Source organism: Chelonia mydas, chromosome 3, assembly GCF_015237465.2.
Source record: "Chelonia mydas isolate rCheMyd1 chromosome 3, rCheMyd1.pri.v2, whole genome shotgun sequence".
Lineage (NCBI taxonomy): Eukaryota > Metazoa > Chordata > Testudines > Cheloniidae > Chelonia > Chelonia mydas.
This window is the reverse complement of record NC_057851.1, coordinates 129,953,307-129,977,411: the sequence shown is the minus strand read 5'-3', so window position 1 is coordinate 129,977,411 and position 24,105 is coordinate 129,953,307. Positions and strand designations below refer to the sequence as shown.

General features: G+C 43.2%; 1 protein-coding gene, 2 long non-coding RNA genes and 1 other non-coding gene across 4 annotated transcripts in view; 3 read left to right on the top strand and 1 right to left on the bottom strand.

The window, feature by feature from the left end:
• The first annotated feature begins 3,643 nt into the window (after positions 1-3,643).
• TOMM20 (translocase of outer mitochondrial membrane 20) lies at positions 3,644-18,133 on the top strand. Its single transcript, XM_007068861.4, has 5 exons — positions 3,644-3,953; positions 13,042-13,088; positions 14,546-14,627; positions 15,640-15,782; positions 17,719-18,133. The coding sequence occupies exons 1-5, from the start codon at positions 3,830-3,832 to the stop codon at positions 17,761-17,763; spliced, it is 441 nt and encodes a 146-aa protein (XP_007068923.1). The 5' UTR covers positions 3,644-3,829; the 3' UTR covers positions 17,764-18,133.
• Positions 5,177-5,314, top strand: LOC114021550. Its single transcript, XR_003566066.1, has one exon. It is a non-coding gene; the product is annotated as a small nucleolar RNA SNORA14 (small nucleolar RNA).
• The window catches only part of LOC114021546, a 16,742-nt gene continuing 6,764 nt past the window's right edge, over positions 14,128-24,105 (bottom strand). The window contains exons 2-5 of the long non-coding RNA XR_003566064.3: positions 23,264-23,375; positions 21,153-21,227; positions 18,925-19,045; positions 14,128-14,708 (exon numbers count right to left, since the gene is read on the bottom strand). This is a non-coding gene — a long non-coding RNA (uncharacterized LOC114021546). The remainder of the gene's footprint in view (positions 14,709-18,924; positions 19,046-21,152; positions 21,228-23,263; positions 23,376-24,105) is intronic.
• LOC122465316 overlaps positions 21,527-24,105 on the top strand; it is a 23,602-nt gene continuing 21,023 nt past the window's right edge. Inside the window, exon 1 of the long non-coding RNA XR_006290063.1 lies at positions 21,527-22,252. This is a non-coding gene — a long non-coding RNA (uncharacterized LOC122465316). The remainder of the gene's footprint in view (positions 22,253-24,105) is intronic.

Below are 24,105 nucleotides of genomic sequence, written 5' to 3'. Positions count from 1 at the left end.
AGGAGCATTGCGAGGAGATCGAGGGAAGTAATTATTCCCCTCTGTTCGGCGCTGGTGAGGCCACATCTGGAGTATTACGTCCAGTTTTGGGCCTCCCACTACACAAAAGATGTAAACAAATGGGAGAGAGTCCAGCAGAGGGCAACAAAAATTATTAGGGGGCTGGGCACATGACTTATGAGGAGAGGCTGAGGAAACTGGGCTTATTTAGTCTGCAGAAGAGAAGAGGGAGGGAGGATTTGATAGCAGCCTTCAACTACCTGAAGGGAAGTTCCAAAGAGGATGGAGCTAGGTTGTTCTCAGTGGTGGCAGAAGACAGAACAAGGAGCAATGATCTCAAGTTGCAGTGGGGGAGGTCAAGGTTGAATATTAGGAAAAACTATTTCACTAGGAGGGTGGTGAAGCACTGGAATGGGTTACCTAAGGAGGTGGTGGAATCTCCATCCTTAGAGGTATTTAAGGCCTGGCTTGACAAAGCCCTGGCTGGGATGATTTAGTTGGTGTTGGTCCTGCTTTGAGCAGGGGTGTTGGACTAGATGACCTCCTGAGGTCTCTTCCAACCTTAATCTTCTATGATTCTATGAACCTCAGGCTTTTCACTTTCATATCAGATAAAATCTCTTTTCTGATCAGAGTTACCTATTGCCCCAGCACATCACTTACCTATATGAGAGATCCAGCATTCACAGCCAGCCTCCTGCTTCAAGCCTGTCATCCAAGTTCTGGATAAAAAAACCCTCAGTTTCAAACCTCCTTTCAAAAGGCTTATTCCTCTACTATTTTTTCTCTCTTTCAGTTCACAGTGAATCATGGTTAATCAGGGTGGGGAAATTCTCTCCTTATTTGACGTTCTGGAGCCAGGATGTTCTTTTTAATTACCAGTTGTTTCAATGTCTTTCCATTAACTCTAATCATCCTTCGTATAGTCCATTTTCACAGTTTTCTCCTGTAAAATCAGTTTCTTTTGTTTTGTGGAGTCTTGCATGGAGCAAATAGGGAGAGGAAACATTTAGAAAAACTAGGAAAGTGATACTTTAAAATCACAGAAACTGGGTATGTGGGTTTAGAAGCGTTCAGTATTGGCCAGCCCACTCCTCTTGGTAACATTTCTATTGACTTCAATGGCAGCAATTTTGTCAATTCGGTGCTTTTGAAAATCCAACGCATAGTACAGTAGAATCTCAGAGTTACGAACACCTTGGGAATGGAGGTTGTTTATAACTCTGAAATGTTTGTAACTCTGAACAAAATGTTATGGTGGTTCTTTCAAAAGTTTACAACTGAACATTGACTTAATACAGCTTTGAAACTTTACTACACAGAAGAAAAATGCAGCTTTCCCTTTATCTTTTTAGTAGTTTACATTTTACACAGTACTGTACTGTATTTACCTTTTCTTTTTCTTGTCTCTGCTGCTGCCTGATTGCGTACTTCTGGTTCCCAAAGAGGTGTGTGGTTGACTGGTCAGCTTGTAACGCTGGTGTTCGTAACTCAGAGGTTCTACTGTATCTGAAACTACTTTTTAATGCATATATGAAGGGGACTATATTTCAAGCTGACAATGTTCCTTTAACTTGCAGCAAGTGTGTTCTGTAGTTATATATCAGACTAACGAGGGGTGTTGGAGAAAACACTTACTTGGGATCTACATACAGCAGTGTACTACAAGTTGAGTCATATTTTGCTTATGGAAAGTATATCATTTTGGTCTTGTCTTTACATCCGTCTGCGGCCATGTCTACACCACCACTTATGTCGGCAAAATTTGTCGTTCAAGGGTTTGAAAAAAACCCACCCCTGAGCAACATAAGTTTCGGCCACATAAGTGGTTGTGTGCACAGTGCTATGGCGGCAGGAGACACTCTTCCACCAACACAGGCCTAAATGTTCTCTGTTATAAATATGCCTGTCAAGGCTGAGCCCTATCAATGAAAAATCATGTGACAGCCCTTAATCCCCAAAGCTTTCAGTGTAAATTGAGGGTGCTCATCACTTTGCAAGATTGGCTTCTAAATGACAGTGACTCCCTTCTCTTTTTAGCAGCTGAATTGTAATGCTGGCTGGGTGTAAGACTGCAAAAATTGCCTTGAGTTTTGGTGAGAAAAGGCAGGCATTGTATGAAAGATGGGATACTGGGGAACACACAAAACCCTATGGGAAGATTAGGGGGAATATCAAGTAGTCCCTGAAATAGTGGGGAATGGGAAAGTGGCAGAAAGGGAGCTTGTGGTGGCAGAACCAGAATGCAAGGTGCAATAAACTCAGGCTACAGACTCAAGCTATGAAGTGAGTGACCCTCTGCGAAAGGTGCAACTGCTGCTAAAATGTAGCATGTATCTGATTAGAAACAGGCTATTTTTTAAATCAATCAGATGATGGGTCTAATAGTTGGGGCAGGGAAGATCAGCGATTAGGCTTCAACAATGGCTAGTTTGAGACAAAAAGAAAAGGAGGACTTGTGGCACCCTAGAGACTAACAAATTTATTTGAGCATAAGCTTTCATGAGCTACAGCTCACTTCATCGGATGCATTCAGTGGAAAATACAGACAGATTGTAAACTCAGGGCAGGGACTGACTGATTTGTAAAATGCCTACAACAATGGGGCTTCCTTTTTGGTTGTGCCCAACATGCTAATGTAATAGACATGATTAATAATGTCCTGTGGAAAAAGCTGGTACTGCAGCTCTATCCTGAGAAGATCATGGGTCAAAAAGTAATTCCATCACCCTATCAAGCACTTTCAGATCTTCAGCCTTAGCGAGGGGCTTTCATTTTGGTTTTCTAAATGTTATGTGGCTGTTGAAATGGGTGTGCAGTAACTACATGCTAGAGAGAACTGGCCTATAATAGCCTCCACTGCCCACCTGAGAGCACCCTCTAAATAGCTGTTAGTGAGCATATTGGCCTCCTTCTAATCCAGCCTTAAAACTTTCCTTTGCTGGGCCTGGGACACTGACAAAAAAATGCCAAGCCAGGCCAGTGGTGAGCTGAGAACAAGACCCAGCCTGCTACCTACCATTGGCTCAGTGCTTCCTTCCGCTCCTGTCTTGTCAGTATCCACCTGCTGTCTCCTAGCTTGCACGGGGAGGACCATGACTCCCCGAGGTAGGGGCTGTCTCTGGTGTGTTTGTGCAGCACCCGGTACCCTGGGCTCCAGCCCTGGCCCATGCCTCTCTCCCAGATCTGCAGCAAACGAACACCCGCTGGAGGCGGCCGAGGCGCAGGGTGGGCTGCTCAGCCCTGCCGGAGCCGGGCAGGCTTGCAGGTGCCTGGCAGCGCGGCATCTAAGCCCCAAGGGGGAAGGGGGATTTCGCTGGGACAGGCGACGCTCCCGCTCCTCGCTGCGAAACGCCTCTTAGTGCGTGACCGGAGACGGGGAGGCAGGGCTCCTGGCCCGCCCGCCCGCAGCCGGGGAGCCCAGGGCTGCACGCGCCCTGCCCGGGGGTCACTGGCCGGGCCGCTCTACGCTGGAGCGGCCGCCTGGGCACGCGCGGGAGCAGCAGCTTCTCCCAGCCCCGACCGAACCCAGGCTCCGGCACGCGCGCCATCGTTCGCACATGCGCAGCGAGAAGGCAGGGGAACGAGCGCGGCGGTGAAAACTGCAGCGAGCTTCTCACGCATGCGCAGTCAGGGAGTTTCGTTCAGGCACGTAGACAGACAGCTATCCCTGGCGCGGGTCGATGACGTCTCACCCGGAAGCGAGGGCCTTTTCTCTCTTCGCCCGCTTCAAGGTGGTGGCTGGGTAGCGTGCGGTACCGCGTAAGGCAGAGCAGAGCCCGGCTTCGGGGGTTGGCGCAGCGGGGCCCTTCCCTCGGTGCCAGCCAGGATGATGGTGGGTAAAACCAGCGCCATCGCCGCGGGCCTCTGCGGGGCCCTCTTCATCGGCTACTGCATTTACTTCGACCGCAAGAGGCGGAGCGACCCCAATTTCAAGAACCGGCTGCGGGAGCGTGAGTGTCCGGGATCCCACCCCCTGTCGCCCTATAGGCCTCGCGCGCGCCCTCCCAACCGGCCCCACCGCCTCACCTGTCCTCGCGCTGGCGATTCCGCCCCATGCGCGTGCCGGAGTTCCCCAAGGGAGGGGGACGGACACGGGGACACACGTTGTTTCTGCTGTCGGGTCCACCCTCCCCGTGGAAAGTCTCAGCTCCGCACCCATCCCGCACTGCGGGGCTCCCTCCCTGCCTCTGTCTCCTCCCCGCGGCCCTAGCTGGGCTCTGATGCATTGCACCGGGCCTGCTGCGCTGCCTCTTCGCATCCCCGTGGAAGCTGACTCTCCCCCCAGCACGTGTGAGTTGGTCGATTTGCCCAGAACTCGTTCTAGGCTGTCTGAAGGTCCTGCGTGCCGTACATTGCTGGAGTGGGTGAGGAGCTGCGTCTTGTCCCAGATTGACTGTCTTTTCTCCATCCACGCCGCTTTCCTTGAGACCTCCCTGCGTGGGACCCTGTTTCCTTGGTTACTAGATGTGCACAACAAAGTAGGCCAAGCAACTCGTAAAATGTTAGGGTGGGAAGCTTTCAGATGCAAAACCGGTGCAGGGGTGTCTCACTCCTGGGGGAGGACCAAAAAGAATAGGCTGGGGAAGTTGCCGTTGCTCATAGTTACTTTTCTGTTTGCCTGAGGTGCACGGTGATTTGTGTGAAAGAGATGGGGAGTTGCTTTATCCTTTTCTCTAAGTTTAGCTGGATCTGAATGGTTAATTTTTTTTAGCACCAGAGAATCCAGGGGGCGAGATAGTTCAGTGGTTTGAGCATTGGCCTGCTAAACCCAGGGTTGTGAGTTCAATCCTTGAGGGGGCCATTTAGGGATCTGGGCCAAAAATTGGGGATTGGTCCTGCTTTGAGCAGGGGCTTGGACTAGATGACCTTCTGAGGTCCCTTCCAACTCTGATATTCTATGATTTTTATCTGACTATATTTCTGTGGTTTGCATAAGTTATTTGTTAAATAAATTTAAATCCTCGAATTGGAATCTTGCCTTTGACACAGCACCTCCTTTTTTCAAATTTGGCTGAATATGTGAGCGTGTCTGTAATATAGCGTTATCTGCCTGCAGTTTCAATGCTTTCGTGAGGTAAGGGGATAAAACCATACAATTTGATTTGAGAAATTGCTGAGTGAGGAAAGTAGTGACACCCAAGGGCTCTGAGCCTGCTCATTTTGCTGTTACCTACTGCATTCTCAAACCCCTCTGGTAGCTTTATTGCCATAGCTTCCAGAATAAGAATGAATGCAAGAAAAAACTGAAGATCTATCCAAAATGCGGAGCTAATTTCCTGTGGCTCTTTGTTATTTCACATCTTCTACAGTAGATCAAATGCTCTAATGTAATTGAGTTATGCTTTTAAAGGAAAGAGAGTAGTTTTCTGTAAATTTGAGTTCTGGAAATTACTTATAAACCACTCCTCAGATCTGATACCTTTGTATGCCAGTCAAGAGTCAGAGAATCCCTGCACAGAATCTTGAATATGTAGAATTCCTAAACTGAAGAGAATTTTTTGCCAGAGAGGAGTACAGCCATATCTTGCTATGCTAAAAATAGGTATAATTTACATTCTTCTGTCAAAGTAGTCATGAGTACTCAACAACCTAAACCTTGGATTTTAAAATATCCTTAAAGATTTAACACTCTTATATATGGACTATCATAATCAATAAGTAGCCCTGCCTGGATTGTCACATGTAGTTTATAAAACACTAATTTACAGGCAAAAGCATGCTTTCCTTGATTTCATAGGCAAGCTTTCACAGACAACAAGCCAGATAAGCAGCATGTATTAAGCTGTATCTATGCAGTGTATGGGCAGGTAACTTGGTTTCTCTGTGCAAGAACCATCTGTAATATTGCTACAATAGTGCACTTCTGCACATCTGGCTTTGTACTCATTTCTTTTATTCCCAATTTTCAATCTTATAACTTAATGAATTGTTTGAGTGTTTTTAAGTTTAATGTTTACTTCTAAAATAACTTGGTCTATTTCCAAGTATACTTGTACTATGTATGGTCATCTTTCTGATGTACTGAGATGTTATATATATTTGTTCATATTGGCAAGTGCCAGATAGCTACTGTATCATTGATGAGAGAGTTTGGGCCTGATTATCCCATCTGCCATCATTTTGGTATTACTAAGGGCAGGTCTACACTGAAAACGCCGCTGTAGCACTTCAGTGGAGACACTAAGAGGCCGAAGGAAGAGCTTCTCCCTCCGCTCTCTACACCCAGAGTTAGGTCAGTTTAACTGCATCACTCAGGATTGTGGATTTTTCAGTTATGCCAATGTAAATTTATAGTTCAGATGTGTCATTAGTTCCAAACTACCGTTGACTGAAAGGTCAACAGCCAGAAATATTGAAAACTGGATATTTACCTGATATTTTTAAAAATGTAGAGTTTCATGCTGTAGCAACACAGTTGTACATTCATTTATCTGCTGTACTATTGCTGCATCCTCAGCCCCCGCTCTGATTTGTGGGACCATAAAAAATACTGTTTGCATATTTTTTTAATCTGTCATAGAAATTATTCATTGTTGGATTCGGATTAAAACCCCCACTGTTTTCTGATTGTAATGGGGAAAGTTGACTTTGAAATAAATCCAGTTCTGTACTAATCATGACCTTGTCAGCTATTCTTAAAAAAGCAGTTGGCAGAAATGAGGTTGGATGTTGCAAAGTGTCCTTGCAGAAATATTGACTACTAAAAATACCAGCTGGATGCTCGAGTAATGAAGCTGCTAGTGACTTGACAAGTGTCTTTAATGGAGCTTTCAAGACAAATTTAAACTCATCATAGAGATTTCATTTTATTAGATCATCTGTCTTAAAGTTCCTTGAGATCCTCTATTGAAACTTGTCTACATAAGAGTAAATTATTAATCCTGTGTAAAAAGACTGATAACTTCCATTGCATTTGACCCATCTGCATCTTCAATTACAATGTAATGTGAAGTGCGTCAGAATACAGAACCTCTTCTGGTTCTTTGCATATATTGATGTGACTGTGGCTCTTGACTGTAAGGCCTTATTGATAAGGAGGTTTTTCTGAAATTCTCCATTGTGGCTTCCACTGTTTCTCTAGTACCAGGACAGCTCAACAGGTGCTAGTAACAGAGTGTGTTGGTGTAGACCAGGGGTCTCCAAACTTTATGAGACGAGGGCCATATTAGATTTTTGAAGGGGCTTCACGGGCCGAAGCAACTGTGAAAGAAATTAAATATATGCAAAATCGTTAAAAAAACAACCCTACTGTGTCAGTGTTGCATTAAATTCTAAATCAGGTATAAAGGTTAATCGATGCAGGTACTGTAAGTTGGCTCCCCCTTTTGGGTCTGCTCTGCCGTGTGCCTGCTCCCTTCTCCCTGTGCCTGCTAGGCATGCCTGCTCTGCTGAAGAAAATGACAAAGGTTTGAAAGTTTGGCTGTACTTTGGTAAGAGAAGCTCCAGGTTCCCATTGTTGGTTGGGACTGTTTAATTCTATTAGTGCTGTAGCTAAATTTAACCATTATGAAATTGTTAATTTCCATCTTCTTTACTCCATTTATTGGAGATGTAATTAAGCATCTGGCTTGTATTATTACTCTAAGGCAGGGGTCTGTGCCTGCTCGGCTGCAGCAGCAACTCTCCCCTAAGTTGGCTCCCCTTTTGGGGGGACACTGACTCCTAAGGGCATTCACCCCTCTGCACAGCTCAGCTGAGCTACCCCCACCCACCCACCCGAGCTGCTGCCGGCAGCCCCTCCCCCTGCCTGCTCGACTGCCTACTCAGCTGTTCGCTTCTCCCCTGTTGGTTGGAGGGCCGGATAAATGGAAGCCCTGGGCCAGATCCGGCCCGTGGGCCATAGTTTGGAGACCCCTGGTGTACACAGATCAGTGTTGTCTTTACCACTGTTGACTAGGCCTGCTCTGAGAACAGTTAGACAAAATAGTGGTCAAAATGCAGTAGCTGGTCTGCATTGATGCTCCCACCATGTGGAACTGTGCTAGTAGTAGAGAAGCAGAAGGAGAATTTCATGACTACTTCGTGTAGACATTAGACACAACTTAGGCATTAGATCTTAACAATTAGTGCAATCCAAAGATAACAAATATAACCTTTTTAGGTTTCCATGATACTAGACATTGATGAAATGTATCTGTCTGGAAGCACCACACACAAGTGGATTGTCTATCATAGGGATATACACGGCAATGAATAGTCGAATACTGAGTGGTGAGGGGGACAGGACACCAAGACTTCATTGGCCAACACAGTTATACTGTTATATCTTATTCTGTTTTCTGGCATGTATTAAGGAAACTATCTGGGAATCAAAGGCCACAGCAAAAATAAATAGGCCAGATTCCTGTAAAAAAAATGCATTACTGCCCATGGATTCTGAAAGTGACTGACACACTGAACTCTCATGCAGTATTTGAAAGTGATAGTCTCTTGATCTTGCTTAGATTAATTTCTGTTGGAAGCTGCAGTGTCAGATCTATTCTCTGTTCAATTACTGAAGTGAGACTATAATATAGGTAAATTTGCTGTTTACTTGACTTCAGTGTTTCTTGTCCCAAGTATTGGTTGGCATAGAAATGTTGTCTACGCTTTCATTTCCAGGGTTACTTCACTAATTTTATGCTGTAAGCATTTGGAGCATTATTCCCTGAAGCTATATTTTAGGAAATGGTTCTTGGATGCTGTGATGTACTTTGGTACCACCTGTCCTTAGTGTGAGAGAGTCTTGCGGTGTGCCTGCTGTGGATCAGCTCCCCAGTTCCACCAGCTTCTGAATATGCAAACATGCCTTGCTCTCTCTGTACAGGTTAGCAATAGGCACACACCAACCTCCAAGCATCCCTAGAGTGTCCAGACCCTGTTCCCCTGAACACTCTCAGAACTCTCTAAGGCTTTTTCTACACTGGAACCTGAACGAAGAAACTTTTTTGTCATTCAGGGGTGTGAAAAAAACACACGCACCCTGAATGACAAAAGTTTTGGCCGATGAAAAGCACTGGTGTGAACAGTGCTTTGTTGGTGGGAGAGCTCCTGCTGACAAACAGCAGCTACGCTTCTCACCTTTTAGCAGCACAGCTGTGTCGCTAAAAGGTGCATAGTGCAGATATAGCCTAATTCTCTACTCCAAAAGGAATAGTACACATCAGCTAACAAGATTCACTGCTCCACTTAACACACAGCACTTAGATCTATTTATAGGGAAAACCAGAATAAATGTATTTTCAAAGAAGATATTCAAATAATAGTAAGAATGAATATTGGAAACAAATGGTTACATATAAAACAAAGTCATAACATGCTTTCTAGAGCCTAAATTTAATTCACAAGACCATCTGTTTCTTATAGGATAGCTCACCCCAAGTCCTTTTCCCAGTGTTTTCAGCCAGGATGGCTGATTGAAGGAATGCCAGTGTGTCTCTGCACCCCCAGATATACCAGACCTTTGATGTTCACTTGAAAATACTCGCCTCCTTCCCCCCCACCCAATCCCCTGCTGTTTACCTCTTCCTGTCAATTTCCTTCTGATGTCTAAGCTCTTCTTTATCATTTGAGGCCGTATGCTGACAGACTTCTATTGTAAAAACAACAAGGAGTCCGGTAACACCTTAAAGACTAACAGATTTATTTGGGCATAAGCTTTCGTTGGTTAAAAAAACCACTTCTTCAGATGTATTGTAAGATACACAATGGTCCACCAGGAAGATAAGTGTCTCCCACCTCCTGTCTGTAGAAGTTTGCCTCAAGGTACTCTGCCTTTTAATGGCCCGTCTTTAACTATAAGAACATAATTTTCAGCATATATACATTGTGATCATAGAATATCAGGGTTGGAAGGGACCTCAGGAGGTCATCTAGTCCAACCCCCTGCTCAAAGCAGGATCAATCCCCAATTTTTGGCCCAGATCCCTAAATGGCCCCCTCAAGGGCTGAACTCACAACCCTTGGTTTAGCAGGCTAATGCTCAAACCACTGAGCTATCCCTCTTCCCCGATGACTAATGTGAGACAGGCTTTCATTAGGGTCCTTACATGAGGTCTATTTTTTTTTTGGGGGGGGGGGGGGGGTGAATCCAAGGATCTGTATACCTCAGTGCCCTTTGGCAGTTGGCACCCAGCAGTTCTTGGGTCACAAATGCTGATCAAAACAACAGTTCTGTATGGAAGTATACAGTGTTGTGTAGTCATGTTGGTCCCAGGATACTGGAGAGACAAGGTGGGTGAGGTAATGTCATTTATTAGATCAACGTCTGTTGGTGAGAGAGACGAGCTTTCAGGTCTGGTAAATGTACTCAGTCTCACAGCTAAGTAGCCTTGAAATGTTTTGACTAGTTATGCTAAATAATCTATTCTACCTTGTATTTAGCGGTGACTCTGAGTACATTTCCCACACTTGAAGAGCACTGTGTAAAGCTTGTCTCTCTTACCAGCAGAAGTCAGTCCAATAAAAGATATTACTTCCTGTACCTTGTCTCTGTATGAAAGTAGACGGTCAAGATGAGCATTTGGGTTTCTATGTTAACCCAAAGCCCTCTTATAAACCTTAACTTCATATAGTAAAAAATATCATTTTGGTTTTTTAGAATGGATGGAAACTTTCATTTCTATTTAGGTTTGCATGGGAGAGTTCTTAGTTTTTTCCAAGGCCTAATTTTCTAATTACTTTGCTCCTTGCTATCATGCCTGAAGTCATACTCCTGTCTGCTGCGCCAAGAATAATTTAAGATTGCTGCTGCAAACAGGTGTGGAAGGAATTCAGAAATATTCTCTAGAATCATTTGTTAGGGTTCTCTATAATTGTTGTAACCAGTGAATTTATGCTGTAGATCTGTGAGCATTCTAGGTTGGGGCTCTGAAACTGTCAGAGGCCTCAAAGTGCCTCTGCAAGGGTGTGTAATGTATTTAAAAACATTGGTTTGGCTCTCCGATGCTTGCTTTTTTTAAAACTTGAAGCAAAATCTTTTAGAAGAAATGATGGCATTAACTTTTGGAACTGACATGAACAATTCTAGGTCCCAATGGCTTTTTATCTGAGGACTACTTGTATAGTATAATTTGAGCAGTAAGTACTGGAAAATATCTCTGCATCCCAAGAGTAGGCTCAAAATGTAATCTTATTTTTTAAAATGGCATAATCAGACAATAACAACCTAGAGTTACCTTTTGCATCTTCTCCATATTCCTTTTTTAAAGACTGTTCTTCTCCAGGCTTAGAATAAAATGCATCTCCCCTACTTATGATTAATCATGAACAGATATTTAAAAATGTAGATGTTTTCCTGTTCTGACAGGAGATTCTAAAACCAAAGTTTTTCTTCCTTAAGAGCAGATCTCTGAATGCTGAACTTACAAAGTGGTTAGCCCTGGAAATAGTTGTTTTGTAGTAGCTGCTGTACTCCTGCTGAATGCACTTCAGCTGCTGCATGTATTTTCGTGGAGGGTAGAGAGATGTTAAATGTTTTTCTTGATCCTTTTACATTTCCCTTTTAAAATTGCTTTCCTCGTAAATCAAGTCTCAGGCTAAACTTGCATATGCAAATCAAGGAAACTGAGAGTTTAACTGAGAGAGAACACTAATTTCTCAAGCATAAATTGTTTTGAGTGGTAGATTTAGAGACAAAATGTTCTTTGCAAATATCTTTTCTACTTGTATTTCTCCATCTGCAATATTGCATAGTAGTCTAAAATGTGTTATGGAAATTTAGGGATCAGGATAGTATTGCAGGTGTCATTTTGATAGAAGTTGAAATTTATAAATGTCTTCCATGAACAATGTTAATTGTAGATCTCCAGTTTTTCATACGTTAAATTGTCAACTGGTGCAAGGGTTTGCAGATGTTTTCATAGTGTGGACCATCTACCATTCCAAACATCCTTTTGGCCATTAGAGGAATTGCTTACATGTATTCTAATGTCCCATATGATCAGCAATTTTTTGCCAACCTCTAATTGTTCACTGTCCAGTGATCTAATACACTTATTAAGGCCTGGTCTCCACTTGTAAAAACTTTTTTCAGCATAACTGTTTCAGTTAAGGGTGGGAACACAATGAAAGTTGTTGTTCTTCCCACACAGAAATTGCTATACTAATATAAAGCACATTTATACCCCTAACTGCATTGACCACAACAGGAGTTGTGCTATTTTGAACTGTCTGTGCCATACTGATATAGGGGTACAACTTTCTAGTGCAGACAAGCCCTAAATCGACTTCTGTATTCCTATGCTACCTGATGATTGTATAAATGTCACTTCTTTCCCAACCGTTTTTTAGTTGCTCAGATTCTGTTCACTTTAACATTATTTTGGGATTTTGTTGTCTTCTGCTCACTTGAGCCTACCCTTAACTCTTATCTGTTAGAGAGGGCTTGTGGCTAGTGATGTTTCTCCAGTGGGCCCTCTTCAGCCCATAAGCTACCTGAGATGCAGAGTGCCCAAAAGGATATTTAAATGGCTGTTCACTGAGGTAACTTGACTCAAGGTTAGGCTGACTTGATTTGAAGACCAAACTGTTCTGCTGCTCATGAAGGCAAGGCATATGTAAAGGAATCCTGAGCCCCTAACGTAGTAATCCTGTGCTACTCATTCTTTGCTCCCTTCTCTCTTCTTTGGCCAGGCATGCATGGAACAGGAGTTACCAACAGTACAGTTTCTGTAGTACATAGCACAGTCAGAGGGAGAAGAACCCATCCTTCCTGAGACTGTATGTCCAGTGCTTTCCGTAATGCCTCTGATTGGGGTAGGGGATGGATGGCCGTTAAAACATGATGGTCTCCAAAGAGAAAGAACTGCACAGAATATAATTCATCCTAAAAATGTAGCAATTTCCTTTGCTAAAGGATTTTTCAGTTGCCACCTGTGTAGTAGGTTCATTGATATGCTGCTGTGGGTTGCATCCTTCAGCCTTCATCCATGAGTGTTTAGTACATGTAATTATCAGTTCCTTATTTTGAAAAGAACTTTGGACCATTCACTGTTTTAAAATAAAAACAGAAGATTATTTTATCATTATAAATTAAACCTATGATATTTTCATCTACAGGAAGGAAGAAACAGAAGCTTGCCAAAGAGAGAGCAGGGCTTTCCAAGGTAATATTGTGTTCATTTCTGTTGTCCTGTTTTGAAAAATGTCTAGTTTATATCAGGATTAATTGTAAGCAGGATCTGTTCAAAGGGTGCTGTGTCCTTGTTTCCAATGCTAACAACCCTCTTGCAATATGCACTGGTTGGGTTGTGGGTTTTTTTTTATTTGTTTGTTGTTTTGGCTTCCATAAATAACCTTCTGTGGGGGCTGTGTTCTCTTATGCGTAACAGATGAGGGGCCAATACTGAGCGATACTGTGCTCTTCCAGTTCTCTGAGCTCAGTGCGAACAGAGGGGGCTCAGCTCCTCAGAGGATTATCTGTTTCGGAATTTGAGGGTTTAAAGGTTACCAGATCAGTCAGGTGCATTCTGAATACCTGAAGTGTTAAGTTTCTAGCTGAAGTTTTGGATTTGATAACATCTTTACTTACTGTTAGTGAGTCCCCTAATGAGCAATGTGGAAAATAATTTGTCTTGCCCACAACATTATTAGACTTACTGAGATAGAGTGTATCTGTAAATGCAGTGATGTACTGAAGTCATTCATGCCTGATCTTTAGAAACATTCATCTAAATCAGGGGTGGGCAAACTTTTTTGCCTGAGGGCCACATTGGGTTTCCAAAATTGTATGGAGGGCTGATTAGGGGAGGCTGTCTCCTTCCCCCCGCCCCCCAACAGCTAGGCGTGGCCCAGCCCCCGGCTCCAATCTGACCCCACCACTTCTTGCCCCCTGACAGCTCCCCCGGGACTCCTACCATCCACCACCCCATCCAACCCCTCCTCTAATTCCTGACTGCCTCCCTGGGACTCCTGCCCCATCCAGCCATCCCGTCTCCCTGTCCCCTGACCACCCCAGAACCCCTGCCCCTGATTGCCCCCCGCCGCCCCATCCAAACCTCCCTCTCCTTCCTGACTGCCCCCCCTCCGGGACCCCTGCCCCACCCAACCCCCCTTTCCCCACCCTCTGACTGCCCCAACCCCTAGCCACACCCCTGCCCTGACCATCTTTCCCCTCCCCCCCCCAAAACCCCCCTGCCCCCTTACCGCACTGCCTGGAGCACTGGTGGCTGGTGGCACTGCAGCCATGCCGCCCAGAGCACTGGGTCAGGCCGCAGCTCTGCAACTGCACTGCCCGGCCGCCCAGAGCATTGCAATGGCAGCGCAGCGCACTGAGGCTGCGGAGGAGGGGGAACAACAGGGGAGGGCCGGGGACTAGCCCCCCGGGCTAGGAGCTCAGGGGCCTGGCAGGAGGGTCCGTTGGACCATAGTTTGCCCACCTCTGATCTAAATCTCTAATTTACAGGCTATTCTAAGATACTGCTTTTTAAACCCATTTTTGCAGTTTTCCTCTACAAATGTGTAGCTATTCAATTTTGTTTTAAGTTGCAGCTCTTTTGTGTTTTATGTATTAATTGATGCTTTTTGAGACCTTGCCAATTTGTTGTTGTTTATTGTATTACAGTTACCTGATTTAAAAGATGCTGAAGCTGTACAGAAGTTCTTCCTTGAAGAGATACAGCTTGGCGAGGAATTACTAGCACAAGGTGGTTGTTGCAAAAGTCTCTAAGATGCGAAGCTATAAAAGGAATTCTTCTCCAGTCTGGCAGGGAGAAGAGTGTTGTGGCCTGACATAGAAGCATTAACAAAATGTTTTGCAGAGCTTTAATATGCCATATTTTTAAATTCTGCAAAGATTGTTTTAACAGATGTAGGTCAAAGTGCCATTTTAATATTCTCTTCTACAGTCACCTTTTGTAATTTCTCATGGAGTTCTCTTGACACATCTCCCATCTATCCTGCATCTATGTACAAGTTAAACTAGACTTGCAGTCTTTTCTTTGGGGAGAAATGAAAAATATGGGGAATAAACACTTTCCCACACAATATTGAATATTTCAAATAAACAGTCACTAAACTTCTCACCTAATATAATATAAAATAAATAATTATCACATAAGAGGCTACCATTTTGATGCATAACAACAATGGAAGAATCTGCTTCCCTTGAGAAACTAGTTTTCAAATTGTTACTTTTAAAAGGTACATATTTTTCAATTTACATCAGACAAAATGTTACTTTAAAATACAATAATTCTGAAACTGATTTTCAGTGCTTCCCTGTGGGAAATGTAGCAGTTCAGTTCCTCTTTGCATCAATAAATGAAGCTTCCTCTGGGATAATATCATTAGGATATGAACCCCCTGTTAAACAAACCCCTTTCACTTAATGGAAGCAGTGAAATGATAGATATGTCTAAAAACTATGTTGAAAATTCTTGACAAATTTCTTTCTGTATTTAGTATATATGTAGTTAGACTTAAGAATCACAGTTGGATGATATTTTAGGTTAGCAGAAATTAGTGGAATTAAACTTTTAAAGAAATTAGCCAACAGAAATGAAAATTTAAGATAGTTTTTAGTTAAAAAGATTCAACATGGTGGTGAGGGGTTAATATTTGCAGTCTACTTTGTAGATGTAGAGAGGTAGCGTAAATCAAACAATGCAACATAATGCACCAAAGACAAAATTTGAAGTGAAACCTTATGTCTCATAGGTGACTATGAAAAGGGTGTTGACCACTTGACAAATGCCATTGCTGTGTGTGGACAGCCACAGCAGTTATTACAAGTCCTACAGCAGACTCTTCCACCACCAGTGTTCCAGATGCTTCTGACTAAGCTCCCAACAATTAGCCAGGTATGTAAAGCTCCCCCCCCTGCATTTTGCGGGATTGGAAATAATGGAGCTACTCTTCACCAAGGTTATCTGGTCTTTATGGAGGGTGGATATTTTACGGGTTCCACTGGGAAGATAAAAATTCATCATTTAGATGTTAAATGTGCCTTTCCACTGACTCTTTTTTAAAATGAGTGTGAGAAAAGTACTGTGTGTTCATAGATTAAAAATGAATTGTAAAGTTGAAATGGAAAAGTTAACTCTGTAGTTACTGAGTGAGTCCCCTTTTCTTTGTGCATCAGCAACTCTGAAGCTGTAGTATCTGCCCCAGTTCTGATGCAAATCATCTCTTACCAAATCATTAAGCAAATCATCTCTTACCAGATACCTGTGGGGCAGGGGGTGAGCGTGGTAGGTAAGTGGTGGAGCTTTTATTGTGGTGTGGTTTTAAATGTATATTCTAGGTAATATAAAATAATTATGAGGGAAAAAAACAAAACATTTCTACACCACATCAAAGTAATGGAAGCCACTACTGCTTTTAGTCTTTCTAGGTCATCTCTGTAAGTCCTTGCAGAATTATGCACTCTGGGTGCATCACTCTGGAACTGAAGTTGACAGTTGTCTTTTGAAGACCTGTTTCTAAACATTAAAATGTTTTCTAGAATACTTGCTGGTCATCTTTAATACGCATACATCATTAATAATACAGTGCTGAAAATGCATCTGAATGTTTTGTCACGTGACATAACAATCCTGTGGCGTCAGAAAAATGGGAATATTTGCTTATCTTATTAGAAGGCTATCACAGCTCTCTGCAATAGAACATACTTTTTTAAATAACGTGCAAGTCAGAACAATACTGAGTTGGGGACATTGTAAACTCTGCAAAACTCACACAAATCGTAAGTTCTGTATAAATTTTAAACATTGCACTTTGAGTAGCAGTGTCAAATGTGCCTACTCCCAACACCTAGAAGAGGAATAAATCTTAATTACCATTTTAACCCTTCCTAATCACTGTCCGATCTAGTCAAACTCCCTGCAGGTATAGAACCTGGCGTTTCAAGTTTAATCCTGAAGGGAATTTTGATTCTACATGTTTAAGCCCCTAAAAAATACAGGTTAATAAGGGAAATACTCAGAAATTAAATGCAGTGCATATTGCTATAATATACAGTCTGTGTGAGCTAAACTACAATATGACCATCAGGCCTGAAGGCCACAAAAGAAGGTGTCATGATCAAGAATTTTAACACCTTTGTTTTTCAGTTTATATAACTGAGAGCAAATTGTCCCCTCTTAAACTTAGAAGATGATTGGTATATGAACTGAACTTCTTGTATCTTGGATGGCTAAGTAGCTAAAACTTCTTGTAGCTCTAGTTTCAAAATATCCGTCTTGGATTGAGAACCATGCAGGTTCTTTTGGATAATGTGTTAAGAATAGAGGTCCTGTCTGCTCTACATGGATGCTAAAAATCCCATGGCGCTCCTTGGAAGAATAAGGGTTTGGCTGCGTATTCTTGATGACTAGCTCTCCTTCTCCCTGTGTTGTGCAATGTTGTGGATGCTAGTTGGTTGCCACCTTCCAGCCCATGTGTGATTGCATTTCAGTGCTGTATGTATGTAATTCCTAAAGCAGTTGGGATGAAAAGTGGCATAAACATGGGAGATAGACTGTCTCAATGATCGGGAACAGCAGTCACTGTTTCATTAGAGAACAGTGACAGTACACACAAGTGATTACTGAATCACTAATAAGAGATGTGATTTATATGACATTGACTTTATCAGATATTGCACAGTACTTTGATTTTCCAGTTATTATCTCCAAAAATCCTTGTCAAATGTATGCCAAACTTTTTGTTTATGTATTTTCAATCATCAGTTTCTTAGTCAGTTTTATAATTAAGTGTTTTTTTGTTTGTTTTTTTGTTTTTTGTTTTTTTTTACAGAGAATTGTAAATGCACAATGCTTGGCTGAAGATGATGTGGAATGAGAAATCGCACCACAGTGAGGGAAAATAAGTGTTTTCTTAGCCCAGAAGATGAGCATCAGTGATGGGATAAAAGGGGCAAATATAGTAGTTAAAGAAGGATGTACCACACTGAAATCTACCAGAGTTAATTTTAACTTTGTGTAGGTGGGTTTGGCTGGATTTTATTTATTATCCTAGTGAAAAGTGTATTTTGATAAAAAAAAAAAAAATCATTTTATAAATACACTGAGTTATCAAAGTATCACTATCTTCATTTAATACTAATATGCAGTTGTAATGTTGTACATATAAAGACATAAAGCTACTACATATTAAATACCCAATGCTCATTTTTGAAAATCAAAATTAAGGCAATAAAGATTTATCTGTGCTTGTGTGTCCATATGGTATTACTTTAGATTTTGAAACAGTTTATCGGGGTTTCAGAAGGTCATCTAAAAATTGCTTTTAACTTTTAACCTTAAACACTGGCCAAGGAGAGAACTTGTTTTAAGTGTTCTGTTCCTTTGTAGAAGGCCTCTGTCATCTCCAATATCAAACTTGCCAAACCACATTATGATTGTAGTTAGGAAAAGGGTGGTGTCCTCTGGGGAGGAAGAATCACATGCTCCCAGCTTCTCATCAATATGGTTCCTAAGTAAGAGGGCCGAATCCAGGACTAACTAATCAGATATGCTAAATTTCTGACACTTGTCTTCCAATCCGAGGGCTGGAAGAATGCTACATCCCTACCCATAATAATTTGGGGAAACTAAAGAGTCCTCGGCCCCTCCGTGTAACAGGCCAGCCTTCTCCAACGTAATGAGTAAACTACTTAAGCACCAGGAAGACTCCTTTTGCGAGGCCCGAGTTGCACACTCCAGGAGGGGCTCTGTTGTGTTGACTAGTGTCAAAAGGGCCCTGTAATATTCAGTGGCCTTAAATGACCAATATAACAGGAATTAACCATATTTCAATTTCAAGGGACTCTATGAAGAGGTGACTAAGTATATTCAGTCAGTGAAGGCACATGCTAGTCAGCTCTGGTCACCTACATCATTGAGCTGGAGAAAGGGTTTTTTTTTTGTTTTCCCCCCCCCCCCCCCCCCCAAAGGTTTCACCACAGTAGGGTCTTGGGTTAGTTTCCAATTTTTTACATTTCCTTAGACCTGCCCAACTTACCTTTGGCCCTTTCAACCCAGTGGTCATGGCAGCCACGCTTGCAGACTGGTAGCAAGTTTTTTTTAATGGGGCATAGCTTTCCCCAGGAGACTTGGGTCAGCGTTGACTGGAGAGTCTTCCCCTGCAAGAACAAATGTAGTTGTTTTGCAGGGACTGGCCTAGTGTTCTGTCTGTACCCTGTAAGTCCAGGTTCTGAGCCAAGTAACAATATCACTTTAGAAAAAAGTTTCTGGCAGTTGCACCAAGTCAGCCTAGCCTTCTAAAAAGAGCTGGACTTCTGCTGCCAGAACAGCAATCATAACACCTCTCTCAGGGGGCAGAATTTGCTATGTCAGAAGAGAGGAGTGTGGTGAGCCCCAGAGAAGAGCTGGCTTCTTTCAGTCACCGCAGCTACATACTAAAGACAATTCCAGAACTACCACTCTGTGAGTGGTGTGCCCTCCTCCATCTCACAGGGGCTAGATAAGGGGGAAGTAACATTCTCAAAAGCAGCTTGGTACCATTGACTTTCCATGGGACTTAGGCACTGGTGAAGATTTTACCCACTGTACTTAAGAAGCAAATCCTGTATTTCCCACTTCCTTCTCTGCTCTACGGGATTGATTTTTTTGGTCACAGATTTTAAAGGCAATTGTTTTCCTTTAATAATTGTCTGGCACCTTTCATGAACAATAAGGTATTATCCTTTCAATCTCCCCACCCTGGCCAAAAACCACTACCAATAAGGAAACCTGGGCCCACCTGCTACCTGAACTGTAGGTCTCTGCTACTGGAAATAAGGGAAAATCGATGTTAGCTGTTTGGGATTAAGCCATAGCACTAGTTCTCAGCTCTACTCTGGCAGAGCTCCAGCCCCCTTGCAATTGATTGGTAGATGGGTGCTCCCCAGCAGCCCCATCACAGTTGCTACTGTCCCTTTTACAGTGTCTTGTCTTCCTCTTTTCTGCCTCTGTTATCTATTGCTCCTCTTGACTTGGTGTCCTTACTGGTTTTGTCCTTTTCCTTGGCTTGTGGGTTTTGTGTATTTTCCAGGCCCATAAAATGGCTACATGCCGCTCAGGTTGGAGGTGGCCCTAGAAGTCAGCCCACACGTGCTCTCACTGCGGAGTTGAGTACTGAAGCCAGTAGCACATTGCTGGAGCTTGTGAACCTGCCCTAGAGCCACCAAAGGTGCAGGAAGAACACAGGTGGCTTTCACACGTGGAGTATAGAGGCAGGGAGCAGCACTGAGCTCACGTAACTTTGCCCGCTCCAAGTGTGCTGTGCCCACCACACACCCCCGGGTGTGAAATGCTGGCTTATATTATATTCCAGCTAACTACAAACACAGGCTTGAGCAGGGCTGAGTCTAAGCAGCAGAGGGCACTCATGTACATGCGTGTGTGTAATGTAGTGACTTACATTGCAAAAATCCTTTCTTTAAAAGCCTCTTGTGGTGCTGTACAGTGCAACACAATTTTACACCCTGACACAAATTTGTGCCAGTGCTGCAGGTGTCCCACAGGATGGATTTGCAGAGGTGAGGGCAATCCCATGGACCACCCTTACTGGGGTCAGTGCAGAGTTTAATTCTGAGGGGGTGTAGTTTTGGCTCTTCAGCCCCCTGCCTATTGGGTTCATCTATATTTTCATGAACCCAAAAAGCTGCTTTTCTGGCAAAACAAAACCAAACTCTTGCTTACCAATCGATTGCAAGGGGGCAGGAGTGCTGCCAAAATAGAGCTGAGAACTAGTGCTATGGCTTAATCCCAAACAACTAATGTCGATTCTCCCTTACTGCCACTAGCAGAGGGCTACAGTTCAAGTAGCAGGCGGGCCCAGGTTTCCCTAGTGGCAGCGTTTTTTGATAGGGTGTGGAGACTGAAAGGATAGTACATTATTGTTCACGAAAGGTGTCAAACGGTTCTTAAAGGAAAACAATTGAACACGGCAGCTCCTCTTTCCCCATGTGTACATGTGAAACTGGTGAGGAGCGGAGGTGCTGGGTGGTGCGTGTGCCAAAGTGGTGAAATATGAAGGAGGTTGGGGGTTGGTATGGGATACAGTAGCTGGTTTAAATCCAAAGTAAACTGCTAGTACCTGCGAGGTCTTAGCTCTCAGGCCCTGTTCAGGGGCCAGCGTGAAGTGAGCTGGTGGCACTGGTCTAATTTTTTAGTTGGTAGCTGTGAACTTCCAAAAAACTTCCGCCACAGTGACACCCGCTCTTGGCAGTTGGGGAGGAAACTTACCTCCCCTCTCAGGTCTGGAGGAGGGTTCTCTGCACGACTCCTGAGGCACATTTGCTGGGGCATTAACCACAAGCACTAAATTCATTAGCAGAAAACAAAAGAGATGGGGGAGGGGGGAGAACTGTTTTAAAAGATGACATTTGCTTGTGTGAAAGTCAAGTTGTTTGCTGGAGCTCCAGCACTGGGTGGTTTACAGCTTTTGCTGTATTTTATACTGTTCCCTTGGGAAGACTGCTTTTCATCTGTGGTGTGTAAGTCTACAGAATTATAGTACAGATCCACTAATTCTAATGCAGTGGCCAGTTTAAATCTAGAAGTGGAGGAAAGGGAATCATGAGCAACCGTTCTCTCGATGAAAGCTGCTACCTATTGAACTTTCCTCTAACATGTTTAATTGACTACTCAACTTGTGGTGGTAGCTCATCATGGGTAGGTACAGCACTCCTTTCAGACTCAAATTTACCTTCACCACCTGGGGCGGTCTCATTGTTTATTCCTGTAAACTATTGCTATCAGCATTCTGAACGCCTAAACCGAGGTGATAGAAATCTTTGTATAGAATAAAGAAAAGCAGCTCTCTTCCCCCCCAATTCCCGGCTGCCTTCTCTGTTCCTGTTTGCTGATTGCCCTCAGTTTGGGTCTCTGCTAGGCAATACAAAGCCAGTGTTTTGTATCTACGTCCCTGCTGTGGAGACAAGCGATATATTCAATTTACATAACCAGTAGGGGTCAGCAGCTGATTCACATTTCATTTGCTTTTCTCTGTTTCTGCAGTATTATCAGCTTAACACCCCCCCCACCCCCCCACACACACACACACACATCACAATTCAGTTGCCAGAACCAACAACCAGCTTTTATTTGTTTGCCAGGTATGTGAACTACTGGCCTTCAACCCTGGTAGATTTTTTTTTTTAAACTTATGTCCCACTACAGCTGTGGATGGCCCTCTAAAGAGCAGATTGACATGAACTCCCTGTCCCCAGGAGCTTACAGCTGCAGGCCCTGAGCCTGTAGCTTGTTCTGCATGGCTGCACCCATGCGATGTTCTGTTGGCTTCAGGAACAGGAAGATGGGACAGTAACACAGGAAGGGTGCAGGTAAGGGTGAGGACAATGTGATTATATAGTGAATGGGGCCATTGTTTGATGGCTACCATTTCTATAAATTAGGTGTTAACCCTCTAAGGCCTGCTTCTCCTCTGTTGCTCCAGTTTTATACTGATGAAACTTGTGGATTTCAGTGGGGAGTGAGGCCAGGGTGATGCCAACTCCCTGTGTTCCAAAATCATCAGGCCCCAATGAATCATGAGGTTGGCTTAAAAATCACAAGACTTTTTAAAATAATAAAACGCCGGGTTCTTTTTGTTGAGTGTGTAGGGGGCACTCAATTCACAGTGCCATGATTTTTTCCACAAAGATGATGGCCAGAATCTTGTTTAAAAAATAATAATAATAGAAGCTGAGATTCTCCCTGAATCTCTTGTCCCCAGAAGCTGGGACTTTCTGTTAAACATCAAACACTGTGAGATGCAATAAAATCACAATTACCCTGGTGTAAAACTTCAATAATACAGTGGAGAACAGTTTATAAGCAACCTTACAATTGCAACAGTGTACATAAATTTTATAACCAGTGTGCTTTCAAAAACATCTAACAGTATTTTGCAGCTTAATAGCACCTTTCATCCCACAGGAACACAAACGAGTCTATAAAGCTTTATTTATTAGGCTTCACAGCATCCCTGTAAAGTGGGGTACCCATTATACAGACAGGTAAGGGGGACACAGAGTTTAGGTGGAGATTTTCAAAGGCACAAATAGGAGCTAGGCACCCAACTCTCAAAGCAACATAGTAAGTCAGCGGCAGAGCCTGGCACTGGATTGCAGAAATCCGCACACCCATTGACCTGCCCTCACCACTAGGCAACACTTCCGCAAAAATAATGCAGCCCTCCAAATCTTATTTTTGATCCCAGCGGGCTTATTGGTTAGGGCAGGGGTTTCTGGGTCCTGGGTTCTATTCCTAGCTCAGCCTTTCTGATCACAGAATTAGCACTATACAATATAAACCCAGCCCCGGTTAAATGGATTGAGAACTGGCTCACTTACCGATCTCAAAAGTAGTTGTCAATGGAGAATCAACGTCAAACGGGGTGTTTCTCGTGGGGTTCCACCGGGATCGGCGCTTGGTCTGACACTATTCAACATGTTCAACGATGATCTGGAAATAAATATAAAATCATTGCTGATAAAATTGGTGGATGACACAAAGATTGGCCACATTGTATATCATGGTGAGGACAGGGCAGTTATAGAGAGTGATCTGGACCGCTTGGTCAGCTGGGCCCATTCAAACAACATGCAGTTTAATATAGCCAAATGCAATGTTACACATCTAGGAACAAAGAATGCAAGCCAGACCTACAGAATGGGGGACTGTACCCTGGAAAGAAGTGACTCTGAAAGGGAGTTAGGTGTCATAAAAGACAAACAATTCAACACGAGCTCCTGCTGTGACAAGAAGGGCTAATGTGATCCTTGGCTGTATAAACAGGGAAGTAGCGAGGAGGAGGATTGAGGTGATTTTACCTCTATATATGGCACCAATGAGACCAATAATAGAATACTGAGTACAGTTCTTCTGTCTACATCTTTAAAAGGATCTTGAAATTGGAGAGGATGCAGAGAAGAGCCACAAAACTGATTCGAAGGCTGGAGAAAATGTCTCATAGTGAGACACTTAATGAGCTCAATCTGTTTAGTTTATCAAAAAAAAAAAAATCAAGGTGACTTGATTACAATGTATAAGTACCTTCACAGGTGACTAACCACTAGAAGTGGCGGATTCTCTTTATGCCTTCGAATTAAGATTGAAAAAATATATGTTTCTGTCAAGGACAAGTTTCTGGGCTTAGACCAGTGGCTCTCAACCTTTCCAGACTACTGTACCC